This window comes from Podospora bellae-mahoneyi, assembly GCF_035222275.1.
Source record: "Podospora bellae-mahoneyi strain CBS 112042 chromosome 1 map unlocalized CBS112042p_1, whole genome shotgun sequence".
Lineage (NCBI taxonomy): Eukaryota > Fungi > Ascomycota > Sordariomycetes > Sordariales > Podosporaceae > Podospora > Podospora bellae-mahoneyi.
Window position 1 is genome coordinate 364448 of NW_026946359.1, and position 13395 is coordinate 377842.

Here is a 13395-nt window from a genome sequence, read left to right on the forward strand (position 1 = left end):
ATGACCCCCAGATCCAAGTCGGCGAGATCTAGGTAATCGAGAACAATGGAGAAAGACGAACTCTTGGTAAAAAAAAGGGAGACAATAATGAAAGAAAGATGAGAGCAGAAAAGTTTGATCACGAGTCCGAAACGAACGGGACACACACACACGACACCACCACACCCCAACAGCCAAGTTCAATGACACTTGCCAAGATGGAAGGAAGGCCTCAGGAAGGTACCCAAGACACGGAATGTTGCACAGAGAACACTACAGGAAAGTACCCGTCAAAACACCACTTTGGAAGAAAACGCCACAAGAAACAATGCTCACCCAAGCCACTGGGACCTGCCATCCAACTTTGTCAAAAAGTCGATGGGGGCACAGTCACATAATGTGGTGAGGGGCAGCATGAGGGGGGAAGGAACTGGGGGGACGGGAGGCCGCACTGATGGTGGGGCTGTTGCGCTTTGCGGGGAGGCGGGCAAAACAGGGCGGTGCCTTTTCGCGGGGTTAGCAGCATTGTAGTTACATCATATGCACTCAACCTTGTGTGGCCAACCTACAAAGTGGCAGGTCTTGGGATCAGCAAGGTGTGTGGATCATGGGATTCAGGAGAAGTGTGGATGTGGTGGGACAGAGTATGGGGATGACTTACACGTATGCTGGTGGGTCGGCTGTTTTGAATTGATAACGAAATGTAGAATTATTGTAAGAATCACAGAGGCAATGCTGCGACGTGTGAGTGAGTTGTAGGATGAGTTCTCATGAACCCCAAGAGTTTCCATTGAACCAAAACTGTCGTGACCACCCAGCACTTAAACCCGTCGACCGACTATACGACCTATCCAAAACGCCAGGACCGAGGGCTGCATGTGCTCGCTCGCTCGCTCGCTCTCAAAACCCAATGACGCCGCCCAAGTCATAATCATGACCCATACTTTATCCCATCCGAGAAGATGTCCCTGTAGCCCGTTCAAGGTGTCCCAGACAACGCCCTCCGCCTATACCAATAATGTACAAAAAATACTGAATTAAACCATACCCAGTTGTGGGAGTTGAAACGAGGCCAGCAGTTTTTGTCATCTCATTCAGCAAAGCGACGCTCAAACTCACGCATGAGCTTGGGGGTGATCTCGTCGCTGCTCATTCCCGACACCTCCCACAGCACACCCTTGCGAGCGTAGTGTTCCAACAATGGCTCGCTCGTCTCCTCAAACTTCTTCCATCGTTGGCGGTAGACCTCCTCGCTGTCGTCTGCCCTGCGGACCAACGGCTCTCCAGTGACATCATCGACACCAGCAACCTTGGGTGGGTTGAAAGTAGTGTTGTAAACCCTGCCCGAAGCCTCATGCACCCATCTCCCAGAGATGCGCTCCATAATGACCGCCAGCGGCGTCTTCAGTGACACAACCATGTTAATGGGGATTGTCTCGTCGAGCCGTTCAGCCTGTGTCGCGGTACGAGGGAACCCATCGAGAAGAAACGAAGCCGAGGGATCTTCAGAAGGTGAGCCGTAACCACCACGAGCATGCGCTGGGTGCGAAATGAAGGCAGCCATGTCGGCATCATTGCTGAAGGACTGCGTCTCGGCAGCACAGGAAGCGAGCGTCATGACGTTGCCGGCGGGGTGGCTGGAGTACAACCACCCGCGCTGGTTGAGCTCGTTATTGATCAACCGAAGGATAAGATCATCGGGAACCAAAAGTCCGGCCTTCATCGTACTCTCGACCTTGATGCCTGGTTTTAGTTTAGTTGGTTGACATCCTGAGTATTGTGCTTGAGGAAGAGTCATACCCAGAGGTGTCCGCTGCTTGACATTGTGCCTGAGAAGATCCCCAGAGGAGATGGATGACAGCTGAGGAAACCGCTGCAACAGCCGCTCAGACTGCGTCCCCTTTCCCACTCCCGGGGCGCCTACAAGGATAACTCGGGCAGCCTTTCGGAGGCGCATCATTCAAGGTTGACGGGAGTCGGGAACTGGGACAAGCGGCAGCAGGGGTTGCGAGCGAGCGATCGAGCGCGCGCGTGTTCGGGTGTGCGCACCGGGTGGGAGACAGGAGGGTGAGTTGAGCAGGAATAAAGAAATGGGCCGGGGCGCAGAGGGCCAGAGGGGCAAGGCCGGCTTCAAGTACTAATGCGACTACCCTATGCAAGCAGGCGCGCTCCGGATTCTGGCGTTGTTGCGGTCGGTTTGTCACACAAAGATCCGGCTGGTTCGGGGTGCGGGGAACAAGTCGATCGGCACGTAATCGAGACGCAACCGAGGACCGATAATGGAGACAACTCGGGTACAAAGTCACCGAAAGGGGCACACAAAAACGCTGTGAAGCCTCGATATTAACTTTCTTAGGCGACGGGGAAGACAAGCAGGATGGGTGATGAACTATAGGGTTTTACCAAGGCAAAACAGCTAAATCGGTGAGAGGTCTGCCAACTATGTCTAGAGACCTCCTGTCCCACGCCGGTCCGGAGTGATAACGGAGCCTGGAAACCTTAACCGATTGAACAAAGTCACTGTGGCGGCCACTGTCACACCGGACATTCACCCTGCCCAAGTTTCCGAAGCCCTGAACAGATCGGAGTCTGGAAACGATTGGCGGTGGATTCTCATCCCATTGCCTGTTGCTCATCACGAATGGCTCACCAAATGCCAGCAAGTTTTTTGTTGAGGCTTCGGCTGTGCCCCGATATCGCAGTTATCGGGGTCCTTGCCAAGCGGGTCTTGCTTCTAGAACCAAAGGTTTCATCTGATAAGATCTGATAAAGCTATGAAGAGGAGAAAACTGGACCGTATGCAAGGAAAGGGCATGATAAGAGACTCGATGAGACTTTGAAACACCTGAACTTTCTCGAAAGTTTTGGATGAAAATATGTGAGAATGTCCAGACCTGTGGTCAAAGTGCCATGACGGCATGTGAAGAGTTGTCCGAAACCTGCCTAGGGGGTGACGATTCTACCCGAGAAAGCCCGATCAACTGATTTAGCACATGCAAAGTTGGGTCTGGGAAGAGTCTGTTGCCATTATGCTGTTGTAACTCTGTCATGGGAAGCATGTGGTGGGGAAGAAGTGCGTTGTGCTTATAAATAATGATTTGGACTCTCAGTGGCTCTCTGAAACAGCAATCTGCATCTTCCTTGATCATGAGAAAGATATGAAAGGATATGAGAGGATATGAGAGGATATGAGAGGATATGAGAGGATATGAGAGGATATGAGAGCATCCAGAGAAGTCAATAGGGAATCAATGCAGATATTCCCAAGAGCCAACGCAGACATGCCATGTTGTGTTGTGCTTTCCCCTGCCACACAGGATCCCCGGAAGCAGCCCAGCGCAACCTTACTCAGCCCAAATAGTCACGTGATGCGCTGCTCGTTCGCTGAATCGCCAAGAGGGCAGCCGAATGGGGAAAGGGCGACCGCGGGGCGTCACTGGATTGGAGCCATGGCATTCAGTGGAAAGGGCCGGATTTTGATGTCACCGTGCCCCTTTGACAGCGGCGTCCTCGACCATCTCTTTCCAACAACACCATCCGCCCCAAACCAGCCCTCCAGCATCCGCCATCCCTCATCTCGACGTCTTTCTTTTGCTTGAACCATTTCGTCTTCTCGTCTCTATCTGGACGGTCTGCGCAAACCCGGGAGGTCTCGCATTCAATCCGCTGGTTCCGAGCCCAACTGCCGGTTGCGTCTGAAAATCGAAATCTTCTGCTCAGCTGTGCAGTCCCGTGTCAATTCCCTCTGTTGGCATTGACCCGTTGCCGTTGCACCACATCTTTACACTCACGTCAGCGCATCGGCGAAGTTTTATCTCCTCAATCGCGACCAGTATCCAAGTCTGTCGGCAGCATCACGATTTCGCCCCTAATCTTGGTGCACACCGACCTGCCGTTACCCCCTGAACGCTAGAACACCCCTGCCATGAGCGCCTCGACAAGAGTTGCGCGCCGGGCGCTGGTCGTCAACCCGTTCCAAGGCACCACCAGTACGTCCGCTGTCCCTTGTGTGCCCCTATTCCAAGATGACAAGTTGCTGACGGCCCCTCATAAAGCTCATGCCCTCCCTAGATCCGCCCTCTTGGCCTCCTCGATGCTTCTGGCACGCAATGCGCAGAACTTGAGGTTTAACCGCCCTGCCACTGCTCTGCTTATCCCAGTTCGGGGGCTCACCACCTCGGGTACCACCACTCATGGCGGCCCGACGGGTGGCCCACCTCCAGGATTCGATGTCGAGAAGGCTAAGAAGCCTCTCCCGAAGGAGCCTTCCCCCAAGCCCAAGAGCAGTGAGGCTGCATCCAAGCCAGCGGAGAAAACCAGCACCCCCGAGGCCGCTGCTGATTCTTCTGCTACGCTCTCGCAGCTTGCCGCACAGAAGGAGCCTGCTGCAGAGAAGGTTGAGGCCAAGAAGGAGGAGAAGAAGCTGACGATCGCACAAAAGATCAAGAAGGAGGCTCTGCATTACTGGGATGGCACGAAACTGCTGGCCGCTGAGGTCAAGATCAGCTCGCGCCTGGCTACAAAGATGGCTGCCGGTTACGAGTTGACCCGGAGAGAGCAACGCCAGCTTCAACGTACCGTCCAGGATCTCGGCCGGCTGGTTCCTTTCTCCATGTTCATCATTGTGCCTTTTGCCGAATTTCTCCTCCCCGTCGCGCTCAAGATCTTCCCCAACATGCTGCCCAGCACATATGAGGGGCAAAAGGACAAGGATAAGAAGGCGAACATCCTTCGGGCGACCCGTAAGGAGGTCAGCGAATTCCTCCGCCAGACCTTGAAAGAGACAGGCCTGCCCCTTAGTCAGGCGACGGCCCAGAAGGAAGAGTTTACCAACTTCTTCCGCAAGCTTCGCGCCACTGGCGAGACACCTACGGCCGATGATGTGATCAAGGTCTGCAAAGTCTTCAAGGATGATGTGACCCTTGACAACCTTTCCCGGCCGCAGTTGGTGTCCATGTGCCGGTATCTCAACCTCAACACCTTTGGCACCGACATGATGCTCCGGTATCAGCTTCGCCACCGCATGCGGCAAATCAAGCGCGACGATCGCGCCATTGCCTATGAGGGCGTCGACAGTCTTTCCGTGGCCGAACTTCAGATTGCCTGCGCCAGCCGTGGCATCAAGAGCTTTGGTGTCTCGCCTGCTAGGTTACGGGAAGACCTCCAGACTTGGCTGGATTTGCGACTTCGGGAAGGTGTCCCCTCTACTCTTCTGGTTCTGAGCAATGCTTATATGTATGGCCAGACCCAGCAGGACAGCAGTGATGGTGTCTCCAACCAGATTGAAGCACTTACCAATGTGCTTTCCTCCATTCCGGAGGAGCTTTTCCACGAGATTGAGCTCGAGGTCCACAATGCTGAGGGTGCTGCCACCAACAAGCAGCGTCTCGAGGTAATCAAGGAGCAGCAGGAGCTGATTAACGAGGAGCTGCAGCAAGACCAGGAGAACCAGGCGACAGGTTTCGCTACTCCCCGGGACACTGAAGACATTGACGAGAAGGAGGAGAGACAGGTCCAGGCGGAGGCTGAGGGCATCGAGAAGGCGCAGGTTGCCGAGGCTGTGGATGCCGAGAAGGATGGCCTGGATGCCGCCAATGTCCTCCAGAAAACCGAAGCTGCCGCCGCTGCTAAGCCTAGCGAGAAGCAGCAATAATCTGGAGATTTAGCACGATCATATTGGCTTCATCCCCCAAAGCCCTCCACAGGGCTTGTCCCTCGGTGTACAACAACACAGCGGAACACACATATACTTTACTCACACACGCCACGGTCTTTTTTTCTTTGGATTTATTTTTCCCTCTTTTAATTCTCTTTTCTTGTGTGTGTGGTGGTTTGTTTGACTAGACAAAACCGATAATCATCATCATTGCATTACATGTCAAGATAGAGGAAAGCGATGGGAAATTTTTGGGAAGAAACGGCTAAGGGGTAAAGGATAGGGGGATGGTAATGGCGGAACCACAAAGACTTGTGCTACTGTGTATCCATAGAAAACAACAGGCACCAGAAATTCATTATCAGCGGGTGGCACGATTCTTTTAACTACGACACTGTCATGGGAAGGCTCGGTTGGGAGGTTTTTGTTTATCACCGATTACAGGTGTCTGTCTCTCTTTTTCTGTTTCATTCAACCTCATAGATACTACTCTTCATCATTGACGCTGGAAGAAAATAGCGTCGTGTATACAAGATATGAAATCTTTTCCCTTGCGAAATTTCTCAGGCTCAATTGCTGTGCTCCAATTGCGGTCTCATCAACTATTCATCAATGCATTCATCTGTATTACGTGGAAAGCATGCAAAACTCAGGGGCCCAACCCGGAGACGGAGAATAATTCCTCTCTTCAAACTCCCGCCAAACGCCAACCAGACTTTTTCGTGGTCCGTCTGCTAAGGTAATAACCATGCTTCTAAACCTGTGACATCGATCATAGGAAAAGAAAAAACGATGTTATTTGGGGGTACCCGGCACTGCAGTTGAGCGGCGCAGCTGACGTTGTTGGAGGAGGCTTCCGAACCTCGAACGGGAAGCAATGCGAGCCTGCTGTGAAGGAGGCCAACGTCATGGAGAGTTGACAAATGGTTTATGTATGACGACCTTGCTAAATGTCGAGATATTTTTGATTTTTAACGTTTACATGATGTTGAGAGGGGGCCGTTTCAGATGTTCATGTTTGCTGAGGGGCATGTCTTTGCTGCTGACTATACAACTAACTAGGTAGGTAACAGGGCTGATTTTGTGAGCCTCAAACGTTGGTTCGGGATTTGCCCATAGCAAAGCCTCATGTATCTTGCCGACGGGATCAAACATTCAGTTTAGACACCGAACTGGTTCGCATGTGCACAGTGCTCGGTATCGGGGGGCGGAATACGAGGACGATCATGGAGAGGCCGACTCTTGCATATCAAGAATGCTACAAAAGGGAGGGTCGGCAGTTTCAAAGCATCGGTTGATCTTTTACATATCCTGTCGTCATTGTTTCTCTGATTTGATAGATCGGTTGATGAGGTGCTGGAGAGAATGGCAGGTGGGAGAGCGGGAGTTGAAGATGGATGCGTGGCTTAGCATAAAAGAGCGGGTCCATCCGGGGGCGGTGGTTCCCCCCCAGTGATGCAAAATGCGCGGGAAGAGACCCTGGATCCACATGGTGGATATCAGTGACTTCGTCGAGGTTGAGGATTATCAAAGTTGTAGGTAATGGGAATGGAATGTTGGATGATGTTTAGATGTTTGAGAAGAGAAAAAATAGGAGAATTTAGGATTCATATTTGTTCCGAGTTGCAAGTCTTGTGAGACAGGAGAAAAGTAGAATTAGCTCAAGATTGTCTGAGTGTGCACTTCATCATCAGTCAAGCGAACGTAACGCAGGGCAGAAGGGGCTTAAATGAGCCGACTGGGCTATAACCTGGGGAAAGCTACACTAAGCGACGATTGTGATGGCCCTGTATCCCGTCTATATAGGAGAATAAAATCTAGAACGTTGAATGTGAAAAAGTGCCCTGCGGCTGTGGAAATGGTGGTGATTAATTGGTAGGACCTCGAACTTGAGTTTGCAGCCACAAGGGCTTGGTGAGACATGGCTCGCAGCCTTGTGGGCGCTCCAACGGGCCAACTTGCTGGGCCAGTTAAGATACTTGGAGATTGGCTTTTCCCGCCCTAGAACTATGTTAGATAGGAAAAAGAGTGCCCATGATTACTGAAAGCTACTGTCGAAGAAAAGACATCACCATCTCGATCAGTGACTTCTTTTGAAGTTGTGTCAAAAAGGCGAGATTCCAGCTGCACAGCCTCGGAACAGATCAAAATCGTGCATTGGCGGGAGAGGCTGATGGCGAACTAGCTCCTGTTTGGCGAAAAGTCGTCTCCCCTGCCCCCCCGGTTTGTCACCTGCAAACCACAATCCTGCTCGCAGCAGAGCGACATCCCACGCCCTAGGTTCCCTCTTTTTCCATCAGTCGTTTGCATCTCTACAGTAATTTAATCAATCTTCTCCTCATCTTCACCTTCTTCCTGCGATACCTGTCTTGTTCTGGCGCCCGAGTCTGATTTTTCGACAACCGCCGACAAGCAACGCGTCCCCTCGCTTCTCCTAACGACACCACCTCAGCACCCCCCGGCCGTTCCCGTTGGTTCTTGGCCTGCACTCCTGAAGCATTGCCAACCCTCGAACACCTCAACTCCTCCCAGTGTTTCAGAGTGCTCTCTGTGGACACACAACTCGCAGCACAACACCCCCTGCCCCAACAGTCCCGTCTCCTGGGTGCTGCAACACTTCAAATCGCCAAAAGATTCGCGCCTGTGAACAATAACCGCTCGCTGTTGTGAGTGTGCAGGTTCACCACCTTCGACGACCACCCCCGAGCCAGAGACCAGGCGTCTTCTGCCCGACCGACCACGACTTTTTCTTACCTTCCCCTCCCCCTCGACCGGCCGGCCCTTCAATCTCCCTCGACCCACCGACCACCGACGCCATACCACAAGTCACAAAACTCAATTCAGCCATTAACCAGACATCTCGCAAAGCCGCCGTCCTGGCTTCCCAACGAGACATTCGCCGGTCGTATTTGGCCGGCTCGGGCTCGCAGCCGATCGCGATCGCAAGTTTTGACGGAACAAACAGCGGATTCAGAGACAGCCGCCCTCCAGTGATGGCTTCCACAGTCGGGCCAGCGCGGCCAAAACAAAAGCTCTTCTCGACGGACTTCCTCAGCAACACATGGGCGAAGCTCTTCTTTTTCATCGTCGGCCTACAGGCTGTAATTTGCGTGGCTTTTGAATGGTGCGTTTCGCCCTCCTGCTGCCAGCGGCGAGACCCTTGATCCGATATGCTAACACTTCAACCGCAGTTATGTGTTTGCGAGATTCCAGTTCGGCCTTCAATTTCAAGAAGGCGAAATCCCAGATGAGGCACAACGACGAAGGCTACAATCGAGATACCGTACGATTCCGACTTTCTTGGCGCTCTTCATCTTCGGATTCCTCTACGTTTTGGTCTTGGCGTGGGACGCACTGCGGATGAAGAACACGATTCAGATTATTGGGCTGTGTGTGGCCAACCTGGCACTCTTTGTCTACACCATCCTCCAGATTGATCAGATTGAAAAATCACTGGATATTCTGCAGGGTGCTTTACTCCTAAAGGACAGCGATAAAGGTGGTGATTCGAACATTGTCTGGGCGCTGTCCAAACCCTTCTTGATAGCCGTTCCAGCAATCGTGGGCGTGGTCACCGTCGCCATGTCCTGTATCGCCTATCAGCTATACCGCGAGTTCGCTTGGGACATTCTGAAGCAGATTGGTGCTGACTACCGCATGAAGAAGCGGTTCCTTCACTACCAAGTAGGTTCATGATCTCGTCTCACTAGTGACGATATGGATGTCGAATGCTGACACGGACACATAGATTTACATCGCCCTCTTGAAGTTTGATTTCTTCTTCTTCTTGGGTTTCACTGTGCAGTTCTTGGTCGTTGTCAACAACACCAAAAATAACTTCGAGCTCGGCTTGCAAGTGGCGGCGGTTCCTATCACGATCGCCATCCTTCTATGCGCCGCCTTCTTTACGCAGCGCGAGAACAAGATTGGAGTGACGTTGACCATCGTCTTGTACTTCGGCGCGCTCTCTTACTTCTTCTTCAAGCTCGTCCGCATTTACCAGCCCGGTCATAAACAGGATTACGAAGCCGTCCAGAAGTCGCTGACAGCCTTTGCTGTCCTGACCATTCTCCTCATCATCTTGACCATCATCAACGGCTTCGTCTGCATGAGCAACTTTGGCGCCGGGCTCAAGGACCACCTTCTTAAGCCGAGATACTCCGACCCCGAGAAGGAAGACGCAAATTCGTACCAAATGAACGATCAGAAGCCACCACTGCCAAGTCGAATGACGATTGACTAAATGGCTTTTCTTCTTTGTCTTTTCTTTTGTTACTTATTGGTTTGGAGGGAGTTCAAATTTTGTTTTGTGTTTTAATTCTATAAAGGCCGATCGGAACGGTTGATCCATCATTTTTTTGGAAATAGAGAGGAAGAAGAAGAAGAGAGTTACGCCGATCGGATCAAGCGAAGCGAGCATTTATTTTTCGTCTTTTATTCTTTTGCGTTTTGACGTTTTGTGTTGCTCTCTTTACAACCAGAGAGGAGAAGCAGAACTAACGACCATTTTATGAAATTGAGCAAGTGTTGTGAGGGAAGAGAATGAGGAGGAGAAAGGGGAGAGTTGAAGGAGAGTCTTGTCTTACCTCTAATGATAGGCTGGTTCTGGAGAGAGAGAAGGAGCAAGACTTGTAACCATGCACACATGTCAACACAGAGATATCCCATTTTCATTTTTACATTGTTTAAACCATTATCATTATCTCCTTCTCTTTCTGTCCTGTGATTGCTGGATATATATGTGAGGTAGGTATGGAAGGGGTTCAACTTGTCATGGGGGATGAGGCTGGTCGGGGAATATGGCGTCTTTTTCTATTCTTGACTTTTTTTTGAGAGTATTTTTGGATAGCAACAAGAAAATAAATTTCAACAAGGAAAAACATCTCAACAAGCATGACTGCTGCTTAGGATGTCTATACAAGGGCCCCAAAACCTTGATGGACTTTCAAGAGATATATATTGTACATTTAATTGTTATTTTCTCTTTTTACATTGCCTATTTACCATTCAGAAACCTCCCCTCTCGCTGGCTTCTCGACGCGCACGACTTTATCGCAATTGAGAAGGCAGAGGGGGTCGAATGCCGTCTTGATCTGTCGGGGTTGTCAGCATTTGATCTTGTTTTCAAATGGTAAAAAGGATGAAAAATTACCTTTCTCATAGCATCAACCGTGCTCTCTCCCAGCTCATGAGGGAGATAATCCCTCTTGACAAGCCCAACACCATGCTCGCCCTGTTGATTCAACCGCATTAGTTTTTTCCATCCCTCCAGAGTTCAACACAGAAAGCTATAAAAAATAAATAAAAAAAAAACTCACAGTCACAGTCCCCTCCATCTCCACAGCCCTCTTCACCATCCGATGAACACACTCCTCGGCCAACTTCCTCTCCGCATCCGAGTACAACAAGATAATATGGAAGTTCCCATCCCCGACATGTCCCACAATCGAGCTCTTCAACCCCGACCGTCCCAGATCCTGCTTCGTCTGGTCGATAATGTCCGGCAGCCTGCTCATCGGGACAGCCACGTCCCCCGTCCACACCCGGTCCCCGGGCTTCTTCACCGCCATGGTGCTCCAGAGCGCCTCCTTCCTCGCGCTCCAGAGCTCAACCCGTTCCTGCTCGTCCTTGGCAAAGTCAAACGACTTGCCGCCGCTGCCCTTGGTGATCTTCTGGACGATGGCCACCTGCTCTTTTACCCCCGAGGGGGTACCGGTGAATTTGAAGAAAATAGTGGGCGCCTCCTTCCAGCTTCTGGACGTAGCGCCAGCTTGGTTGATGAATCTCATCTGGTCGTCATCTAGAATCTCTACCGCAGCAACGGGGACACCCTCCCCTACCACCTTGGCGACACAGTTGGCCGCTTCTCTGATGGACCCAAACGATGCCACAGCGACGGATTCACTAGCAGGTTTAACCGTAACCTTGAGCGTCGCCTCCGTCACCAAACCCAGTGTGCCCTCACTACCAATAAACAGCCTCGTCAAATCATACCCCGCCGAACTCTTTCTTGGTCTCTGTCTCGTCTTGATGACTGTCCCGTCGGCCATGACAACCGTAAGACTCAAAACCCACTCCCTCATCGTCCCATACCTGTACGCGTTTGTGCCCGAGCATCCAGTCCCAATCATCCCCCCAATCTGCGCCCCCGGCCCTGGATCAGGCGGGAAAAACAAATTTTGCTCCGCGAGCATCTCGTTCAGATCCTCCCACCCTACACCAGGCTGGACAACCACGTCCAAGTCATCCTTGTGCAACGAGAGCACCTTGTTCATCCTTGAGAAATCAATGCATATCCCTGATCTAGTCGGGGTATAATGCCCCTCCAGACTCGTCCCCCCAGAGTATCCCACTACGGGAATCCGTCTGTAATGGCACACCTTCATCAACTCGGACACCTCCTCGGTTGTGGCGGGGTAAACGACGCAAAAGGGCTTCTGGTCGTCGGCAGCGCGGTGGGTGGACCACTCCGAGGTGGCGTGCTGGGAGATGACGTCGTCGGCGGTCGAGACGTTTTCCTTGCCGACGATGGCGACAAAGTCGGACCAGGCAGCCTCGAGGTGGGCGGGGTTGAGGTTGTGCTTGGGGGGTTTGGTGGCTGCCAGGGGGAGGGTGGAGGCCGGGTCGGCTTCTTTGGGGTATTTGAGGCCGCACCAGTAGGAGATTGCGCCGACGGTGAAGAGAACTGTGGGTAGGAAGGGAGGTTAAGTTATGATGGTAGGGATATAGGGGGTAAAAGGGGGCAAGTACCAAAGGTCATGCCCATCATCCTGCCCAGGCTGTTTTGGGGGCGCATGTGGGAGAGGCGTTTGAGATCATCTCTTTCGCGCTGGATGCGCTTGGTGATGGACTGTGTGAGTTGGCCCTTGAAGGAGGGGCCGCTGGACGGTTTCTTGGTGGTGGTTGAGGAGGAAGTAGAGGAGGGAGGGGGGCTGAAGCGCTGTGTTGACTCGAGGCGGCGGAATTGTAACGGCGCGCTGGTGGTTCTGCTGGGGCGCATAGAGGGGAAGGAGGATGGCCGGGCTCCGGGAGCTGTCGCCAGCTTGGGCATCTTGCCCGCAAGCCGCGACATAGTCTCTGAGTATCTGAGCAATCAATTGGGGTTGCGCAGGGTCGAGATTGGAGTGTAGGGGGCGTATATCGTCGGCCGTTGGAGGGGTGGTATATCGTGGGGTTGTGGTCGTGGGACGAGATGCCAAGGTTGGAGCTTCGAAGGTTGCTTAGAAAAAAAGGTGGTTCCCCTGCCCGTGAGCTCCGTGTCCCCACTCTGCCGATTGGACTGGCTTGGCCACGGCTCCGTGCAACAACATAACGGGCGCCAGCTCCGGGCGTCGGGTTGTAGCGGTGACTACAAGTAAGAGGGAACTGCATTGTTTGACACAGGTCAAATGGATGGATGTGAGGATTCTACAGAGAAAGCTGGGAATATCTATAATAGAGGTGAGTTCTTCGGTTGAACCTCACAACCCTAACCCGCTGCCCGATTAGGAAGTTTCCAACAACAAGGCAACTGGAAAGAACGACCCGTTGGCGGAGGCAAGCTGGGGTTTTGATGAAAGTTTGGAAGCCGCGGCAAAGCATATCAATTTTTTTCTTCCAATAGAGTTCCTATATAAACTCGCCCAATCATGTTTATGACTTGCCCTGCATGTTTCGCCCCCTCCCCAACCAGCCTCGAGCTTGCCAAAGCAGAGATCTCCCCAGGAGTCTAGCTTCCCAAGAACTGGTAGCACAACGACTGAACTTGGTGAGTGAGTCTC

At 52.1% G+C, this 13395-nt stretch overlaps 4 protein-coding genes across 4 annotated transcripts; 2 read left to right on the forward strand and 2 right to left on the reverse strand.

The window, feature by feature from the left end:
* Positions 1-1069: 1069 nt before the first annotated feature.
* ADK2 (Adenylate kinase 2) lies at positions 1070-3233 on the reverse strand (the record flags this gene model as incomplete). Its single annotated transcript, XM_062873419.1, has 3 exons — positions 3178-3233; positions 1780-3137; positions 1070-1722 (listed from the first exon to the last, which is right to left on the reverse strand). Exons 2-3 carry the CDS (start codon positions 1937-1939, stop codon positions 1070-1072), a joined length of 813 nt encoding a protein of 270 aa, XP_062736442.1. The 5' UTR covers positions 1940-3137; positions 3178-3233.
* Positions 3193-6208, forward strand: YLH47 (LETM1 domain-containing protein ylh47). Its single transcript, XM_062873420.1, has 2 exons — positions 3193-3968; positions 4035-6208. The coding sequence occupies exons 1-2, from the start codon at positions 3905-3907 to the stop codon at positions 5630-5632; spliced, it is 1662 nt and encodes a 553-aa protein (XP_062736443.1). The 5' UTR covers positions 3193-3904; the 3' UTR covers positions 5633-6208.
* A 789-nt stretch (positions 6209-6997) lies between these two features.
* Positions 6998-10526, forward strand: QC761_101790 (uncharacterized protein). Its single transcript, XM_062873421.1, has 3 exons — positions 6998-8759; positions 8827-9319; positions 9384-10526. The coding sequence occupies exons 1-3, from the start codon at positions 8629-8631 to the stop codon at positions 9876-9878; spliced, it is 1119 nt and encodes a 372-aa protein (XP_062736444.1). The 5' UTR covers positions 6998-8628; the 3' UTR covers positions 9879-10526.
* Positions 10527-10566: 40 nt separating this feature from the next.
* On the reverse strand, positions 10567-13198 carry DLD1_1 (D-lactate ferricytochrome c oxidoreductase). The gene is made up of 4 exons (XM_062873422.1): positions 12386-13198; positions 10954-12320; positions 10788-10868; positions 10567-10728 (listed from the first exon to the last, which is right to left on the reverse strand). The coding sequence occupies exons 1-4, from the start codon at positions 12705-12707 to the stop codon at positions 10636-10638; spliced, it is 1863 nt and encodes a 620-aa protein (XP_062736445.1). The 5' UTR covers positions 12708-13198; the 3' UTR covers positions 10567-10635.
* Positions 13199-13395: the final 197 nt, after the last annotated feature.